At 44.0% G+C, this 19,264-nt stretch overlaps 1 protein-coding gene across 1 annotated transcript in view; it reads right to left on the reverse strand.

Annotated features, from left to right (window-relative positions):
• The window catches only part of ADAMTS16 (ADAM metallopeptidase with thrombospondin type 1 motif 16), a 183,035-nt gene that overhangs the window by 87,114 nt on the left and 76,657 nt on the right, over window positions 1-19,264 (reverse strand). Inside the window, exons 10-11 of the mRNA XM_018065480.1 lie at window positions 14,126-14,279; window positions 3,387-3,482 (exon numbers count right to left, since the gene is read on the reverse strand). Coding sequence (XP_017920969.1) covers window positions 3,387-3,482; window positions 14,126-14,279 — 250 coding nt within the window. The remainder of the gene's footprint in view (window positions 1-3,386; window positions 3,483-14,125; window positions 14,280-19,264) is intronic.

The following is a 19,264-nucleotide window of genomic DNA, read 5'->3' on the forward strand; positions in this document are numbered from 1 at the left end:
AGAAAGCTGCATGTCAACACACAAATATAAACACTCACACATACAATTTTGAGCATAATTTCTCACACGTTGCAGACCCATGCAGCTGGTGAGTGACATGGTCAGCATAAGATCCTTATGTTAAGTAGACACACAAAATGTCCGAAGAAGCACTGGTTATATTTCTAAGAACCATCCCATTTGGTCACAGTTTTATGTTTTGTCGATGACTTGAAAGGAGGCTTTCTCTTGGGCAGTGTGAAGGCACCGTGAAGCACACATCCTGTTGTGATGCTGACCACGGAATCCACAGTCACTCTGAAACCCAGTACAGACAGAGAAGCAGCATAATGAGTCACGAAAACTGATGCCATGGAGGGGAGAACGAGCCCCACATATCGGCTCAGCTAGGTGCGTGGCCTGGGCACTGACTCAGGGGCCCTGAGCCTGCCCGTCCTCCTCTGAGCATCAGGCATGATGGAAACCACCAGACTGAGTTGCTCCAGGGACCCAGGGTAATGAGCCAGTCCCTGTACCAAACATAATCGCAAAGTGAGAGCTGGTTTACTTTTACATCAGGGTTCACTGAAGAGCCAGAATCTGCTCTGGCGTGCATCCAGGCTGTGGTCCTCACCCCTTGCTACGGATTTCTCATGGCGCAAGCACAGGGAACCCAGTGTCTTTTTCCTGGAAGAGTTCTTGGGTCTATAGTGGGGGCTACCATAGGTTTACCCTCTGGATGCTTGTGGGGATTCAACGTATATAACGCTCTAAGGACAGCTCTTGTCACTAAAAGATGTACTGGCCACTGGTCAGGTGTACCTGCTTGCATGTCCACCCAGAGCCTCATTGTTGTAGCCGGTGGAGGGGAATAGGCTCCCATTCAGGAGAGAGATGTACAGAAGCTGAAGAGCTACTGTCAGTTATCTAGAACATACCCACTGCTCTGGAATACCCCAGAGTACGGGGACACTGACTTTCGGTAACGCTCACTGCTCAGTCAGTACACCTCACGGACACCTGTGGGCCAGTGATGCACAAGGACACACAACTAACATCAGAGAAGCTTTTACAGGCGCCTCTGATGCTTGTCCCATCCTGGCCACTGGGCACCCACGAGATTCTAGGCAGAACACTTAATGCCGCACAATTTGTAAGGATCTATTCTGGCTTAATATGCGCTAATTCTTTTCAATTTGAAGGAAAGAGCTCTATTTGGAAACATAATGAAAAAAAAATACCAATGCAAATCAGCAACAGAGGATGAGATGGTTGGATGCCATTACTGACTCAATGGACATCAGTTTAAGCAAACTCCAGGAGATAGTGAAGGATAGGGGAGGCTGGTACGTACTGCAGTCCCTGGGGTCCCAAAGAGTCAGACACAACTTAGAAACTGAACAACAACTGTGCTTTCAAGGTAAACAGACTGTAATGATAATATACTGGTGGCACCAGAGTTATTACATCATCCCAGAAAAGTAGTAGATTTTAAAGAAAGCAGGCTGCCTGGAGAGCCAAGCCATACTGTTGTGCACCATCACCAGGGCAACAATGGGAAGGCTACCAATCTCTCAAGAAATCAGCATAATTCTGAAAACTTTGCAAGCAACTATGTGCGGGGAGTCATGATCACCTGCAGCTTAAAGCTCAGGTAATCGCCTGGTTAGAGCGTCAGTCGCTCAGTGGTGTCCAACTCTTTGGGACCCCATGGACTGTAGCCCACCAGGCTCCTCCGTTCATGGAATTCTCCAGGCAAGAACACTGGAGTGGGTAGCCATTTCCTTCTCCGGGGGATCTTCCCGACCCAGGGATACAACCCGGGTCTCCCGCATCAGGGACAGATTCTTTACCATCTAAGCCGCCAGGGAAGCCCAAGTTCCCTGGTATCCTGTGACAACTGGTATTTCTACATTGCAGTACCTCAGCAAACGCATTTCCTCTTTTGACATACTGTTGTTCAGTATCAAGCTGTTGTCAAGTCATGTCTGACTCTTTGCAGCTCCGTGGACTGCGGCATTCCAGGCTTCCCTGTCTCTCACCCTCTCCCTGGGTTTGCTCAAGTTCATGTCCACCAGATGCCATCCAGCCATTTTATCCGCTGTCACTCTCTTCTCCTTCTGCCTTTTGAGAAACTAAAAGCGTTCTTATTAGACTCTTCTGCTATGGATTAGTTTACTGCTCTCTATATCACTAGACAGATTTAAATATCAATCCCACCCTTGGAAAGTCTGAAAATAAAGCATATTAACACGTGTAGGATGAATGGTTCTTAGGTGCTATTCCTAGGCAAATTTACCTCATTTCTCTTCATTTTCTCAGTCAGCATTGCAATAATTTAACCCGAAAGCATGTTAACATTGTTTCTTAATACTGTAAATCCTTTCTTTCTGTACTCAGTTCAGTTCAGTTCAGCCACTCAGCCATGTCCGACTCTTTGTGACCCCATGAATCGCAGCACGCCAGGCCTCCCTGTCCATCACCAGCTCCCGGAGTTCACTCAGACTCACGTCCATCGAGTCCGTGATGCCATCCAGCCATCTTATCCTCTGTCGTCCCCTTCTCCTCCTGCCCCAATCCCTCCCTGCATCAGAGTCTTTTCCAATGAGTCAACTACTCACATTTAAATATGTTTATAGTGTAACAAAGTTTACTTCAGACTTTAAATGTACTAGATCAATAATATTCAGACATATGTTTCCCTTTTGTACTTGTTAGCATCACTAAAAAGTTCAGATACATAGAAGAAAAAATGGTTACGGTGACAATTTGGTTCTGACATATTTCTATCTTTTTCGGTAGCCTTTTATAGTCTGAAAAATACAATCGTGCAGCTTAAATAATAAGAATTAAAATATTACTCTTGAGCATAAAGAGAATTTAATTTTCAGTTTTAATGATAGAATCGTCATTGTCTCCCAGTTAGTAATGAACTTGCCGTCTTATGAATTTTCTGTTTTCCCCAGGACAGCATCTTATTTTCCCAGGAGCAGTAGTCAAAAGGCTCTGTTCCACAGTCTTCAATGGATGCTCTGAGGCTTTATCAGAACTACTGAACACTACTAGTTCTTTGTATGATTATAAGGTAGCCGAGAGTTTAACATTCCCCCTCATTAAACAGAATCAGCCATCACTTGTTGCCTGACATCAGTGTCTAGTAACTGCAGGTATCTCATCAATGCATCACTAGAAAAGTGAGAAGGGGAGTCAGTCCTCTTCATAGAATTAATATAAATTAAGCAATCTTTCGACATAGTATCAGTTCAGTTCAGTCGCTCAGTTGTACCAGATAGGAACACAAAGGTCAGGAAGACAGGCTCAGAAATACAAAGACAAAAGGAGGCAGGATGCATGGCTGACAGGCTGACATCTGAATATGATGTCTGTACCTAAGGCGAGCGTCTTACCATGTCATGCCCACAAGTAGTGCCTTCTGCAGCTGGCATGAATTTAGTCTCACATTTCCTTCCTATCCGGTGGCACCACAGGGCTTTACAGATATCCTAAAATGGAAAGAAGGTCATTAGTATTAGAAATGGTCCACACAGCTGTCATAAAATGTTGTCATTGTTCAGTTGTTAAGTCATGTGTGACTCTTTTGCCACCCTATGGACTGTAGCCCGCCAGGCTCCTGAGTCCATGGAATCTTCCAGGCAAGAACACTAGAGTGAGTTGCCATTTCCTCTTTCAAGGGATCTTCCTAACCCATGGATCAAATCTGCATCTCTTGCTTTGGTAAGTGGGTTCTTTACCACTGAGATACCTGGAAAGCCCAGCATCATTGAAAAGCTTAAGGGACAAAAACTGATATGAATTAAAAGCTAATGTCTACTCAGGAGTAGGTACACACGGTAGACTAATGACCTAGAAGTCTCATGTTCTAGACATGGTCCAACGTTATTCTATCCCCGAAGCTCTATTTATTTATATTAGCAGTAGCAGCATTCATCATACATTTAACAAAATTATACTTCCTAAGTTAAAAATAAAATATGCTTAATCCAGACATTGAAGACAAGTACAAATAATTAAAAATTAAGAAATTAAAAACTAACAACACATAACATTTTATAATTCACTTTTGCTCCTACCTTTCACTAACCTCTGCAACTCTGAATCCTCATTTCCATGTCAAAGATGACTATGAAACTTGCTGACGTGTCCATTTCTCTAGGCAGTCATCTATCCATTCATTTACCCACCCATCCACTGACCTCAAATCTTTGATCAAAGTCTAGAATGTGCCAGGCATCTAGCTAGGCATGGGGTTCCATAAGCGATATGACCAGACCTACTCTCTCAAAACTGGTCTTAGAGGGACTAGATCAGGAATAAATCACCATCGGTGCACATAGGAGGAGGTTCCCCTGCTACAAGGGAAAGCACATGGTGCAGGGCAGGCTTGCCATTAGAAAAGAGCTTCGCCTGAAGGACCCAGGAAAGGGGTGGGAGAAGACGGACAGATGAGCCAACTCTTCAGATCGAGTCGGGCTCTTCCCGAAGAGAAGGAGCGAAGGGTTCATGCAAAGAAAGATGAGAAAGAACAATGGCATGTGCAGAGGCAGGAAGCCCCACACGGCTGATTCGTGAGCAAAATAAAACAAGATCAGAGGTTTAATCACAAGAAAAAGCCTCTCCAACTGTAAGAAATTATTTATGCTTTTAGATCCAAAGGAACATCTTACTGAAGGGTAGACCGTGGGGGTCATGAAATGATGGGACCTTCAGGAAAGCTGGTGGCGGCTGCCGTGCACATAACGGAAACATTCCTTAAATGATCTGTACTACTGTTCCGAATACTTGGACCAGTGCTACACTATTTCCCAAAACACTTAATATCTGCATCTATGGTGAAACGGTCTGGACCTAACAGAAGCAGAAGATGTCAAGAAGACGTGGCAAGAATGCACAGAAGAAGTGTACAAAAAAAGATCTGCACGACCTGGATAATCACGATGGTGTGATCACTCATCTAGAGCCAGACATCCTGGAATGTGAAGTCAAGTGGGCCTTAGAAAGCATCACTACGAACAAAGCTAGTGGAGGTGATGGAATTCCAGTGGAGCTGTTTCAAATCCTGAAAGATGATGCTGTGAAAGTGCTGCACTCAAGATGCCAGCAAATTTGGAAAACTCGGCAGTGGCCATAGGACTGGAAAAGGTCAGTTTTCATTCTAATCCTAAAGAAAGGCAATGCCAAAGAATGTTCAAACTACCGCAGAATTGCACTCATCTCACATGCTAGTAAAGTAATGCTCAAAATTCTCCAAGCCAGGCTTCAGCAATATGTAAACCGTGAACTTCCTGATGTTCAAGCTGGTTTTAGAAAAGGCAGAGGAACCAGAGATCAAATTGCCAACATCCACTGGATCATGGAAAAAGCAAGAGAGTTCCAGAAAAATATCTATTTCTGCTTTATTGACTATGCCAAATCCTTTGACTGTGTGGATCACAATAAACTGTAGAAAATTCTGAGAAAGATGGGAATACCAGACCACCTGACCTGCCTCTTGAGAAATCTGTATGCAGGTCAGGAAGCAACAGTTAGAACTGGACATGGAACAACCGAATGGTTCCAAATAGGAAAAGGAGTGCATCAAGGCTGTATATTGTCACCCTGCTTATTTAACTTCTATGCAGAGTACATCATGAGAAACGCTGGACTGGAAGAAACACAAGCTGGAATCAAGATTGCTGGGAGAACTATCAATAACCTCAGATATGCAGATGACCCCACCCTTATGGCAGAAAGTGAAGAGGAACTAAAAAGCCTCTTGATGAAAGTGAAAGTGGAGAGTGAAAAAGTTGGCTTAAAGCTCAACATTCAGAAAACAAAGATCATGGCATCCGGTCCCATCACTTCATGGGAAACAAATGGGGAAACAGTAGAAACAGTGTCAGACTTTATTTTCTGGGGCTCCAAAATCACTGCAGATGGTGACTGCAGCCATGAAATTAAAAGACGCTTATTCCTTGGAAGAAAAGTTATGACCAACCTAGATAGTATTCAAAAGCAGAGACATTACTTTGCCGATTAAGGTCCGTCTAGTCAAGGCTATGGTTTTTCCAGTGGTCATGTATGGATGTGAGAGTTGGACTGCGAAGAAGGCTGAGTGCTGAAGAATTGATGCGTTTGAACTGTGGTGTTGGAGAAGACTCTTGAGAGTCCCTTGGATTGCAAGGAGATCCAACCAGTCCATTCTGAAGGAGATCAGCCCTGGGATTTCTTTGGGAGGAATGATGCTAAAGCTGAAACTCCAGTACTTTGGCCACCTCATGCGATGAGTTGACTCATTGGAAAAGACTCTGATGCTGGGAGGGATTGGGGGCGGGAGAAGGGGATGACAGAGGATGAGATGGCTGGATGGCATCACGGACTCGATGGACGCGAGTCTGAGCGAACTCCAGGAGTTGGTGATGGACAGGGAGGCCTGGAGTGCTGAGATTCATGGGGTCGCAAAGAGTCGGACACAACTGAGAGACTGAACTGAACTGACGGCACTTCCTGTTATAAAGAAAATGCAACACAGCAAAACTTCCACACGGTTCTGTCTGAAAGATGGCGCTTCACGGCGTCTGTGCCTCTACTTCCTGCTTCAACGATGCTAGGGATGAGCTCACACGAGGCTTTCTGCATTGTGAGTGAGTGATTGAAAGATTTCCCTTTAAGCAATCCAGATGGATTTTACCTTCACAAAACCTAATTCTGAAATCTCCATAAATTTAGTCATTATATATATAACAGTTAAAGTAGTTGTTTAAGAACCCCCCCCCAGCCCCCCCGACCCCGCTTGTGTCTCAAGACAGATTTTCAGAACATGGAATTTTAAGAAGCTTTTGGTGCTTTAATTTGGGTATCAATTCATTGCTGTTATTTTGAGTTGTTCATAGTAACCTCCTACGGTTACAATCACGGTACTGTTAAATTGTATTTTCACTGGAGCCTGGCAGAATCATGAAGTGGTACTGGGGCAAACGTGTCATGCCTGGTGGGCAGTGTTGCGCCTGGTTCTCATGACATTAATTAGCATGCTGTATTAATTAGCATGGAGTCTCTGTTCGTGGCCGGAATGGGGTGTTTAGAGATCAGAGCCATAAGAAGACCTAAAGGCATCCATCCCATCAGGGGGCTGGGTGTCTGTAAGTCTCCAAAGAGACAACTAGGGAGCTCTGTTTGCACGGATGACATCATGACAGAAAACCAGGACACAAACAGAACTTCCTTAAAATCAGAACTCGTGGACCCAGGCTCAAGGTCAGTGTGGAAACACGACAAGTCACACACAGACTGCAGACGGTGGTGCAGGGGACGGGTACCCGCCCTGGGGTGGCCTACTGCTTCCGGCGGCTGGGCAAGCACAAGCAAAGGGAAGGACGCACAGGTGGATTAAGCGCATGATAGCAGAATGGTTAGCTCCTGTGGCTGGGTTAGCAGGAGACGGACATAGAGGCCCGGGGGGGGGGGGGTTTGGGCTTCTGAGAAGGTATCTGGTGCGAATTGGGCAGGACATATTGGGCAGGCAGAACCCGGGTATCGTCCTTGTATGCAGCTGCCCATCAACTTGTCCTGGGGGCCACATGAAGTGTTGGAGGTCCTGTGCCCGCCTCAGGGCTTGGCACCTGACAGGCACCAAACTGATGCCGGTGTCCTTTCTCGATTCTGATCCTGAGGAGATGTGAGCTTACTTCCAGTTCCCGGCCTGGTTCACGGCTGTGGCTGGAGGGAGCCAATGCTGCTAATTCCTGGGGCGGTTTTGGAGATGATGGAAGAGGGTAAAATAAATGGGGCTTTAAAATGTTAAATTATTTTTATGTTTTCGTTATCGATACCTGGAACAGTGCTTAGCACCTGGCTGGCTTTCAATGAATGCTTTCTGAGTGAGTCAAACATCTGTTAGTTTGTTTCTGTGGAAACACTGGACAGAGTGAGCAGAAACTTCTTTAGTGTAAAATGCTCATAATGGTGATCAGTGAATTGTGATCATGGAAACATCTCAGATGATTTAGGAGGGTAACCTTATGATATGAAAATGCTACACTGAGATTTCTGCTAAAAACATTTTCACAGTCTTCTTACATGATAGCTTTGGGAAACACTCTGCAGAATATAGACATATAGATGGAAGATACTAATGAAAGTGACCGGCTTTAAGTTTTTTAAGTGAGAAGCTCCCACGTAGAGGAGGCTGGTGGCCGTCAGCACACCACTAAATCACATGATGTGTCTCTTCTTCAGCCTGTGCCCAGTTTATGCCATCTGTGTATTTCAGCCCCATACTTCAAACTGCTCAGTCCCCAATTCTAGGCCCCCAGGTAGAAATAAATCAAGAGTTACAAGAGCCTTGAAATATATAATTCACGTTATTGTGTTCTAACATGTCACAAAGTATTCGAGGCTTTGGTGTCTTTATGTAAATGCTGGCCACTTAATAAGAATGTGACATTCTATCCTGGAAAACAAATAGAAACCCTAGTATCTCAAATGATGTTTATTTTGCTATCTAAACAACTCAAAGCCAATTATTCCCTCTTGGTTTTATCATATTTTGACTTTACTGCTAACTTTTGCATTAAGTCCAAGGGTGGTATTAAACTAGCATTATGATCATTATATTCTTAATAAAACTGTAGGGTCCTCTTGGAACAAAGATACTATTAAATAATGGTTCCAGGGATAGGAATGTGGAATGCAATAAATGCTGGAGGGGGTGGGGCAGGCCCGGTGGCGGGGCGCGTCCCAATTTACCGACAGTACCCAGGACACGAAGGTGATCAGATTTCCAGTTCTCACGAGCTGCACCTCGGATTGTCAGTTCAGGACACCAAGCAATGCTGATGAAGCAGAATAGGAACTTAACAAAGACACAGTGTTCAAAATAACTAAAAATGGTATAGATGATCCTATTGGCAAAGCAGAGATAGAAAGAACAAACGAATGGGCACCGAAGGGGGAAGGGGAGCGGGACGAACTGGGAGACTGGGACTGACGGAGCACATTGCTGACACTGCGCGAGTACAGTTTCACTTTCATAAAATAGGCGACTAATGAGAACCTGTAAGACCCTGATGCTGGGAGAGGCCGGGGGCAGGAGGAGAAGGGGGCGACAGGGGAGGAGATGGCTGGATGGCATCACCGACTCGATGGACGTGAGTTTGAGTGAACTCTGGGAGTTGGTGATGGACAGAGAGGCCTGGCGTGCTGCGATTCATGGGGTCGCAAAGAGTCGGAGACGACTGAGCGACTGAACTGAACTGAACTGAACTGAACGAGAACCTACTGTATAGCACAAAGAACTCTACCTAATGCTCTGTGTTGACTTAACTGGGAGGGAACTTAAAAAAAGAGGAGACATGTAAACATATAGCTGATTCACTTTGCTGTACACAAAAGTACACAATACTATAAAGCAACTATTGTTGTTCAGTTGCCCAGTCATGTCTGACTCTTTGTGACCCCATGGACTGCAGCATGCCAGGCCTCTCTGTCCCTCAACATCTCCCCAAGTTTCATCCTTGAGTGGGTCTTAAGTGCCAAGGGTTAGTTTAGGCACTGGGTAGCTTTTCTGTTATTTATTATTTTATGTTCTCCCATCAGAAAAGTTCAAGATCTTTACATTTCAACTTAATCAAATAGACTCATTCTTATTTTATGATTGAGAATTTCCTGAGATGCTTCAATTCATGTGGAATATATAGAATCTAATTGTCACTCTGTATCTAAAGTTGAGATTCTTTATATTAGAAGCTTTGGCCACATGAGTAGAATTTAACTTCTAAAAAGAAAACTATGTCAATTTTATTTGCATTAAGAAATAATTTCACATCATAGGGAAAGATGTTACAATACTGACTTGGATGGATTTTTTTTTCGAAAGGTATCTTCTCAATTGTATATGGTGAAGTAACTGGTACTAAGCTTACTTTTCTACATTTAATAGCTATAAAACTGGCTAATTATTTCAGACTCCTGCAACAAGCAACACAGTACACAGTTCTCAAGAGAAGAGAAATTCATCAGGTGAGTGCCACCTCTGCCCAGCTCCTTGCCTGGGTACATTTTGCTGACCATGGTACAGAAATGCGGATCCTATGCAGACAACAGCGGTCTCGCCGAACTGAGAGTGCAGAGATCCAAGTCGGGGCTGCAGAAGTAGCCAGAATTTGTGGGACGACGGCCAGAAAGGAAAAAAAACTAAATTGAATAGGGAGCCCTGAAGATTCCCTGCAGGTCCTTATCTAAGGGGTGAATGGCTGATACACAGGATGAGACTCCAAGTGGCCTGGCAGAGCACAGCATCTTTGAGCTGAAAGCTGATAAGGGCTGGAAGACTGCGGATACACAGTGCTGGGAAAAAGCAGTGTTCTGGCCCACTCAAAGTGTGAAGAAATACAGTGAGCATCTGGGCATCCTGTGGAAAGCCCAAAGTCCACGTCTTATGAGTAAGAACCACAAGGTATCTAGTAGGTAGAGTACAGGCTGTGCCTTAGAGCTAAGGAAAACCCCGAATAGATGAGCCCTAAGGAAGAATAATGGTGGCTCAGATGGTAAAGAATCTGCCTGCAATATGGGAGACTCAGGTTCAATTCCTGGGTCTGGAAGATCCCCTGGAGAAGGAAATTGCTACCTACTCCAGCATTCTTGCCTGGAATCCCATGGACAGAGGAGCCTGGAGGGCTACAGTCTATGGGGTCACAGTCAGGTATGACTGAGTGACTAAACAAAAAAATGGAATAATAAAACAAAGGCTTGGGGGATCAAAAGAATTCACCTACTATAACAATGTAATATGAATATACTTAATATAAAATCACAATATATCACAATATATAACTGTAACGCAAGTGATATGTTATAATATATTCAAAAAATGGACCTAAGTGAACAAATGGGATATTCTCTAGAGAAATACAGACTATAAAAAAGAACCAAATGGTGATTCTAGTATGAAACTTAAACCAAATGCAGAGTTTGATGAATTGTCCAAATAAATGATTAGGAATGTTAGAAGAAAGATACAAATGATGACGAACTCTTATTAGAAACAGCTGAGTCCAGACGAAAATGGAACTATATCTTTAAAGGGTCTAAAGGGAGAAAAAGGAACAAAGAAGGAACTGTTTAGAATTTTACATTCACAAAAAACCTGTTCTTCAAAACTGAGGGTAAATTAATGACGTTTTTCAGATAAAGAAAACCTGAGATTCTTTACGGCCACAGGTTTCTCCTATAGAAATGCTGAAGGGAGTTCTTCAGGCCGCAAGGGAATGACACAGTCTAAAACTGATCTGTAAGAAAAAGCATGAATAATAAATGGCAAATGTGTGGGTTAACATAAAAGGCAACTCTATTTTATTTAAAAATAATAAATTATTCTAAAACAAAAATTGTAACAGTGTGCCATGTGGCTCATAGCTTGCAAAAGAAATAAAATATATCATGATGATACGACAAAGTGTGAAAGAAGCCTCCATGGACCCATTTGTTGTAAGGATCCTGCATTTTGCATAAAGTGACATGATGCTAATTCTACACAGGTTGCAAGTTACAGATGCAGCTTTAGAGCAACGACTAAAAGTACAAGAAAAAGACAGCTAAAAAGCAAATTGGTTCAACAAATAGAATTTTTGAAAAGAGATTTAATCCAAAAGAAAACAGACGCAAAAAAGGAATGAGAGCAGGAAACAAACAGCAAAATGGGAGATTTAAATCCACTATGTCAGTAACTGCTGTGCTTATCGCTCAGTCGTGTCTGACTCTTTGTGACCCCATGACCCTCAGTCATGTCTGACTCTTTGTGACCCCAAAAGAAAACAGAAACAAAGAAAGGAATGAGATCAGGAAACAAACAGCAAAATGGGAGATTTAAATCCACTATGTCAATAATTGTTGTGCTTATCACTTGGTCGTGTTCGACTTATTGCGACCCCGTGGATTATAACCTGCCAGGCTCCTCTGTCCATGGGGGTTCTTCAGGCAAGAATACTGGAGTGGGTGGCCATGCCCTCTTCCAGGGGATCTTCCCAACCCAGGGATCAAACTCAGGTCTCCTGCGTTGCAGGAGGATTCTTTACCATCTGAGCCACCAGGGTAGTCCCATGTCAATAATTACATTAAACATAAATGGATTAAACATTCCAGTGAAAGGCTAGAAACTGTTCAACTGGATACAAAAGCAATATCAAACTAAAGGATGCTACAAGAGACACATGTTACATAAAAACACGGAGAAGCTGGCAGGTGAAGAATGGGGAGAGTATGCAGAGTGTTCTTAAATAAGCTGATGTGGCTGTATCAGCATGAGATAAAGCAGGATTCAAGAAAAGTGACATTATCAAAAGTAAAATAAAGTTATCATACATTAATGAAAGGATCAGGAAGACAAAAGTCCAAAATTTGTATACACCTAAGAACCTAGCTTCAAAATACACAAAGCAAAAACTAATAGAACCGATGGGAAAAACATATCATCTTTGTTAAAGATTTAAACACTCATCTCTGAAATCATTACATACCAAGTATCAAATATTGCAGAGGCTACAGAAGCTGTAAATAATATTATTAAACAAACTAACAGAATCTCTTACCAAGCAAGGACCAAAAGGGGACCTCAGTTTGATAAAAGGTTACCAGGTAAAAATTTAATTGTAAATCTAAAACAAATGCATTTCCCTGAGTGTAAGTATTTCTTCAGTAATAGAAAGATGTCTGGAAAAGGAAATGGCAATACACTCCCGTATTCTTGCCTGGGAAATCCCATGGACAGAGGAGCCTGGCGGGCTACAGTCCATGGTGTCACAAAAGAGTTGGACACAACTTAGTGACTTAACAGTAACAAGAATAGAAAGAAATGCTGCATTTAACTCACTCCCTGTATCTTCCATGCAGCACTAGTTTACCACAGATGATAGCCCACAGTCTCAGCAAAACAGTGTGGAAACCAGGAGTATACTGTAGAACACGCTCCCTTTGAAAGAAAATGTTAGATGTGGGCTCCTTTTCCTTAGCAAACAGAAGAGTAACAAAAAAAATTCTCAGGGATCTTACATATTCCTCCACGAGAAAAAGCAACGCTGGGAATACTGTGTTGACGCTAGCTGATTTACTATTCTGGTTCCAAGCTGAGATTACCCAGCTGAGGAGATAAACATCCAGTTCTGGCAGACAGCTGTAACTGACTCTGCGGGGAGACCTACTTGAGTTTAGAAGAAAGAAGATGATCATGTTGGATTTAAATTGGGCATATTCCCAGCATGTTCTGAAATGTTGGAGATTTCTGGAGGACTATATATTTTTGTCCACTTTCCTTTTGATTTTATTATAAACTAGGATAAAAGAAAACTCTTGTGACCCCATGGACTGTAGCCTGTCAAGCTCCTCTGTCCGTGGGATTTCCCAGGCAAGAATAATGGACTGGGTTGCTATTTCCTTCTCTAGGGGATCTTCCTGACCCAGGGATCGACCCCAGGTCTCCTGCACTGGCAGGTGGATTCTTTATGGACTGAGCCACCAGGGAAGCCCCCAAAATAACTACTTTCATTCCATTTAGGGGTGGCTTTGAGAGCAGTTTAGTAGAGCGAGTTATGAAGTCTTCATGTTCCCTTGTCTAGCAAGACCACGTTGTCTCTGTGTTATATGGGGAATCTATGTGAGAAAACCACTCTGCTGGTGTCCCTGGGGTCAGTGGACTACTATGAAAGGCTTCTCTAGAAATACTTCATTTGAGGAATTTAATGATCAGAAGTCCCAGATAGGCCTTATGGTAAATTCTGTCTCTGTCTGAGGAAGGTGGGGGAGCAGGGGCAGTGAGCACTGTTCCTTAAACACCATTTGAAAAGAATGCAATGTATTAATTTGCCAGCTTCCACCAACCAAGAGCTCTCACTGAACTCCCTCATGATAAATCCGAAGGAACTGACCCAAGAGGCCAAGTCAGTACTCGGGAGAAAGCTGATACCTACCGCAGCATCCACGGCGGTCTTCTTTGCCAGTAAAACATGGGTTTCCTGTTATACAGGGCCAGCCCTAACACACAGGATTTGACATTTGGTAGGTACCCAATAAACGCAGCATACATCAACGTCAGCTTCACCGAATACAACGGTTTTATGAAGCATTTCGCACTGAACACTTGCCAACACTCGCTTGCCTTTTTGAAATCCAGCATGCAGAGCTTGGCTTTCTCTCCAAACTGCCACTTGCACTGCGTGTTTGCGTCGTATAACTCTCCGGGCAGCTTCTCGGGATACCTGTACTCCTTCACGGGCTTTGGCCGGTCGGCAAGGCAGGTAGCCTGGGCGGTGCTGGAACACAGAGGAGCTGCTGGTGAGGCCAGGAGTTACCAAAGGTGTGCACGCAATCAGGCCTTTTATTTCCCCTCATGGAAATCTACAACATGTCTTGTGCAAAGAAGAAGGGACACTTTTTTTTTTCCCCCCGATGTCGAAATAAAACATTTATCTTAATCGTATTTCACTATAGGGGCCACATGTTCATCATCTATGTCACCTTTTCCGAGGAGGCCATTTGCCATTCACGGGATCTCTCACTTAGCATGGGGAAGGTGGGAAGAAATGGTACAACCAGATGCTCGAGGCGAGAAGCTCCTATAACAGACACCGTCTAAAGTACACTCCTTGCCAGGAACAATAAAAAGATGAAATGAGTGTTGTTAACAGCAGAAACGTGATCAACTCGTTTCAAAGGCTGTGATTTTTTCCTTCCTCCCTTTCCTGCACAATAGCCTCCAGCTTCCACGTGGAACATGTGCCGTGATTTCTATCAGAAATGCTCTATACGGAGGCTGACTTCTGACTAGATTCCCAGGCCTAGAAGAAGCTCATTCTCTCCTTCAGTTCACTAGCAGATGGTTAACTATCAATTAGGGATTTCTTCCTCCACCAACAGGGCATTCTCTTCCTTACAGAGACAGGCTTCGGGATAATTTTGCATTGGGAGGGAGGAGGACAAACAAGTATTTGCAAATAGCAACTAAATTCTGCTTATAAATTTCCATAAGCAAACGTTAGCAGCAAAGAAACAAAAACAAAACACTTCTGTAATCACAACAAATTCCACAGCAGTAGGTCACCTTAGGCATCTCCCAACTTTTCTTTGTGGGGTTGTTCACCTTGAGGGGAATCTTTACCTCACCCTACTTACCCCAAAGTAACAATCTGTTCTCTCTTTCTGTTTTTCTTTTCAACATCCCACACATTCGTGAAATCATACCATGTCTGTCTTTCTCTGACTCTTTTCACACATTCCATAATGCCCTCAAAATTCATCTACGCTGTCACACATGATAGAACTTCCCTCTTTCTCCTGGCTGAACGATATTCCACTGTGTGCGTGGGTAGATACAGACACAGTCATATGAGCTTCCCAGGTGGCGCCGGTGGTAAAGAATCCGCCTGCCAGTGCTGAGACTCGGGAGACTCGTGTTCTATCCCTGGGTTGGGAAGATCCCCTGGAGGAGGAAATGATGACCCAGCCCAGTATTCTTGCCTGGAGAATCCCATGGACAGAGGAGCCTGGCGGGCTAAAGTCCATGAGGTCGCAAAGAGTCAGACACTGAGTAGCGACTAAACACACACACACACACACACACACACACACACACACACACACACACACCAGTGCAAATACACATAGAAACATCACATATACCTCGTATGTGCCAAATCCTCTTTATGCTTCCCCCCTTGAAGGACACTCAGGCTGCCTCCATGACTTGGCCATTGTGATGTGCCGCAGATGACGCCTCCCTGGAAGCTACACTGAAGTGTGTGCGCGTGTGTGCCAAGTCACTTCAGTCACATCCCACTCTGTGACCCTATGGACTGTGGCCCCCCAGGCTGTAAAATGTTATTGAGCTTATAATTTGGTACATATATATTATATATGTGGTCAAGCACAGCAAAAAAATAACATTAATGAAGAATATTGGGCCAAGCCAGAAGTTCTATAAGAAAATTTCAAAGTCCTTTTCCCCGCTATGACTCATGAACCATAACAGGTTAAAGACCTCCAGAGATCTTTTCTTTTTTAACCTTCACCACCTCTTCTTCCAAGAGAGGACACGGGCCATCAGAAAAGGCTACCTACTTGCCATGGTCAAGGCCTCCCAGGCTTACACGGAAAAGTCCAGGTTGGCACATGAGCTGATTCCCTGGCAGATCTACGGGAAAGTGCTCGTCCTCCCGTCTCACAAAAACTACACTTAGCCGTGACTCGAGGGCTTGTTTTTCTTAAGATCAATATTAAACAGAAGGGCAAGATGTAAACTGAAGTGTCTTGTTTCTCTTATGCCCCCAAACAGACTCTTTCAGGCCAAATCAAAGTTCCTCATCCACAGAGTGGTCTGGGGCACGCCAGGGCATCCAGCCCCTTTACACTCCTGCTTTCCTGCCATGACCTTTCTCACATATGAATGTGGATTATGTGATGAGAGGGCTTCCCTCGTGGCTCAGACAGTAAAGACTCTGCCTGCAATGCGGGACACCTGGGTTTGATCCCTGGGTCAGGAAGGTCCCCTGGAGAAGGCAGCGGCACTCCACTCCAGCATTCTTGCCTGGAGAATCCCATGGACAGAGGAGCCTGGCGGGCTACAGTCCTTGGGGTCGCAGAGTTGGACACGACTGAACAAATGTTTCAGTTCAGTTCAGTTCTGTGATGAGAGGGGAGGCGATGTTCTCTGATCAGCAGTTCATGATTCAAACTTTCAAGCAGCAAATTGAAGATGAGCCCATGTTGCCATTAAGTTTAAAATACTGAGCTAAAATTTCCCTAAGTCCTAGGCCTCCCAGATACAGACATGAGTAAATGTGATGAGGTCTGTCTGTCTGCAGGAAGCGACATACGTCTTTACTGATGAGTCTGAGGAATTTACTGTAAACACTTACCTACTAAGTATAGAGAAGAGTCATGCTGACAACTTCAGGCCAATTGAGTTCCCTTATTATATATAATTTTTCTGTATACCCAATGCTAAACTGCTAATAAAAGAAAGCAGATTCATCTTTGAAAAGTTGGTCACTTGTCCTTACTCATTGTCGGGATCACATCCAAACTGCTGACTAACTGGTGGAGAATATAACAGTGTTTTGATTACTTAAAAGTTAGGGAGTCAGAAAACATGTAAAAGAAGATGGATTCAGGGTCATTAAGCCAACGAAAAATCAGGGTTGAAACACTGCGGGCACATTCAGTTCACAACCAGACACCTCAAGTACTAAGAATCTGAAGAGTGAATTTGACAATGAGAGGCTTTCTTGGAAAACTTGATCTTCCAAGAAAACATTTCTGAGCATGAGAAAATATCTTGCATTTTTATTATTATGTGGTGCAAAGAAATTAGTAAACTCCCTGAAAGCAACTGTTTATTACTGCATGGCTAGAGAAGAGTTTTACTAATCGGCACAAAAATCAATAAGCGTACTTCAGCATGCATTTAACCTTCCAGTATCACTGAACAAAATAGCTTTGGGCTCCAGACTCTTATCAGTCATTCCCCGGGTCACATTTTGATTTGACGATTGTACCCATGATTAATGTCGTGGAAAGAATTATTCTCTCAGACTAGGACTGCTCTCTTTCCATGAGTTCTTCTATATTTCTTGGCAGTTGAAAACCCAAACTCTTTCATGAAGCTGATTTTCCCTGCAAGCCCACACTTTGCATCCCTGATGCCTGCACTTTTCAGGTTTTCAGAGCACATTTCAAAAATTTTATAATGTTTACATATCTTCATCAAGACCAGTAAGATGAAAAAGAATTAAATTTTTAAGGATATAAAATTTATACAAAGGATTTCAGATATAAAAACATTAAAAAATTTCCTTGTCAATACACTTCTTTGTTAGAGAAAGCAGAATCCTACACACACACACACACACACACACACACACACACACACACACACCTAAAAATTTGAGCAGCTACATGAAGCAGCTTAAAACAGTGCTGACAATCCCCAACCTGACTCCAAGAGAACACTGTACAGGGAAAAGCAAATGTTGAAAGGACCCGTTGTGTCGTGTCAGTTGAAGGAAAGTGTGAATGCTGCCCTTCTGGGAACAGAAATTTTAAAAAGCGATCAAGTGTATATCCCTAGAGTACAGGTTTATATTACAGGACATAGATTTGTTATTCTTGTTGTTTAGTCACTTAGTCCTGTACGACTCTTTTAGAACCCCATGGATTGAAGCCCACTAGACTCCTCTGTCCATGGGATTCTCCAGGCAAGAGGACTGGAGCAGGTTGCCGTGCCTGCTTCCAGGGGATCTTCCTAACCCAGGGATCGAACCCATGTCTCCTGAGTTGGCAGACAGGTTCTTTACCACTGAGCCACCAGAGAGGCCCAGGATACAGATATCATCCACAAAATTCTCACCCTTCCAGGGTGGCACGGGATATGGAAAGCAGCCACCATTCCTTCAGGTGGTAAAATGTACCATCTTGGCTGAGGTCTCAGGGTAAGGCTGTGAGGAAGGACCACAGCGGCAGGCTGGCGGTCAGGATGCAACTCAGAAGGCATGCTACGAGGTCTGGAGAAGCGCTGGAAGAGGCAGAAGGAAAGGGAAACGGGCCACTGGCTTGCTATCACAGGGGGGCATGGGAAGCGGCCCATCGGATGATGAGCAACACACTGGGAGCACAGCCAAGAGGAAAACACCCGCGACCCTGCCCAAATGGTGCCCGCGACCCTGCCCAAATGGTGCCCGTGACCCTGCCCAAATGGTGCCCGTGACCCTGCCCAAATGGTGCCCGTGACCCTGCCCAAATGGTGCCCGTGACCCTGCCCAAATGGTGCCCGTGACCCTGCCCAAATGGTGGTCAGGGAACTAGACGAATTAATTTGTGCAACAGGAAAAAAGAAAGTCGAACCAGATTTCCTGCATTGCGGGCAGATTCTTCCCCAGCTGAGTTACCCCGGAGGCCCTTATAAACGTTTGTAGCTGTATAAATCTACAATTGTGTTTACATACACACATATACAGTTTTTATATTTCTAAAGAATTCTGCGCTAGTAAAACTTTGCTTACCTTGAAATACTTGTGTTGGTTTCTAGAAACACCTTAGCCCAATTTTAAGCTTCAACATCACAGCCAAAGGCTGTCCTTTACAATCTATATGAGATAAATTGCTTCAGTTGTGTCCCACTCTTTGCGACCCTATGGGCTGTAGCCCGCCAGGCTCCTCTGTCCATGGGAGTCTCCAGGCAGGAACACTGGAGTGGGCTGCCACGCCCTCCTCCAGGGGCTCTTCCCCACCCGGGGATGGAACC

The sequence above is a fragment of the Capra hircus genome, chromosome 20 (genome assembly GCF_001704415.2).
Source record: "Capra hircus breed San Clemente chromosome 20, ASM170441v1, whole genome shotgun sequence".
Lineage (NCBI taxonomy): Eukaryota > Metazoa > Chordata > Mammalia > Artiodactyla > Bovidae > Capra > Capra hircus.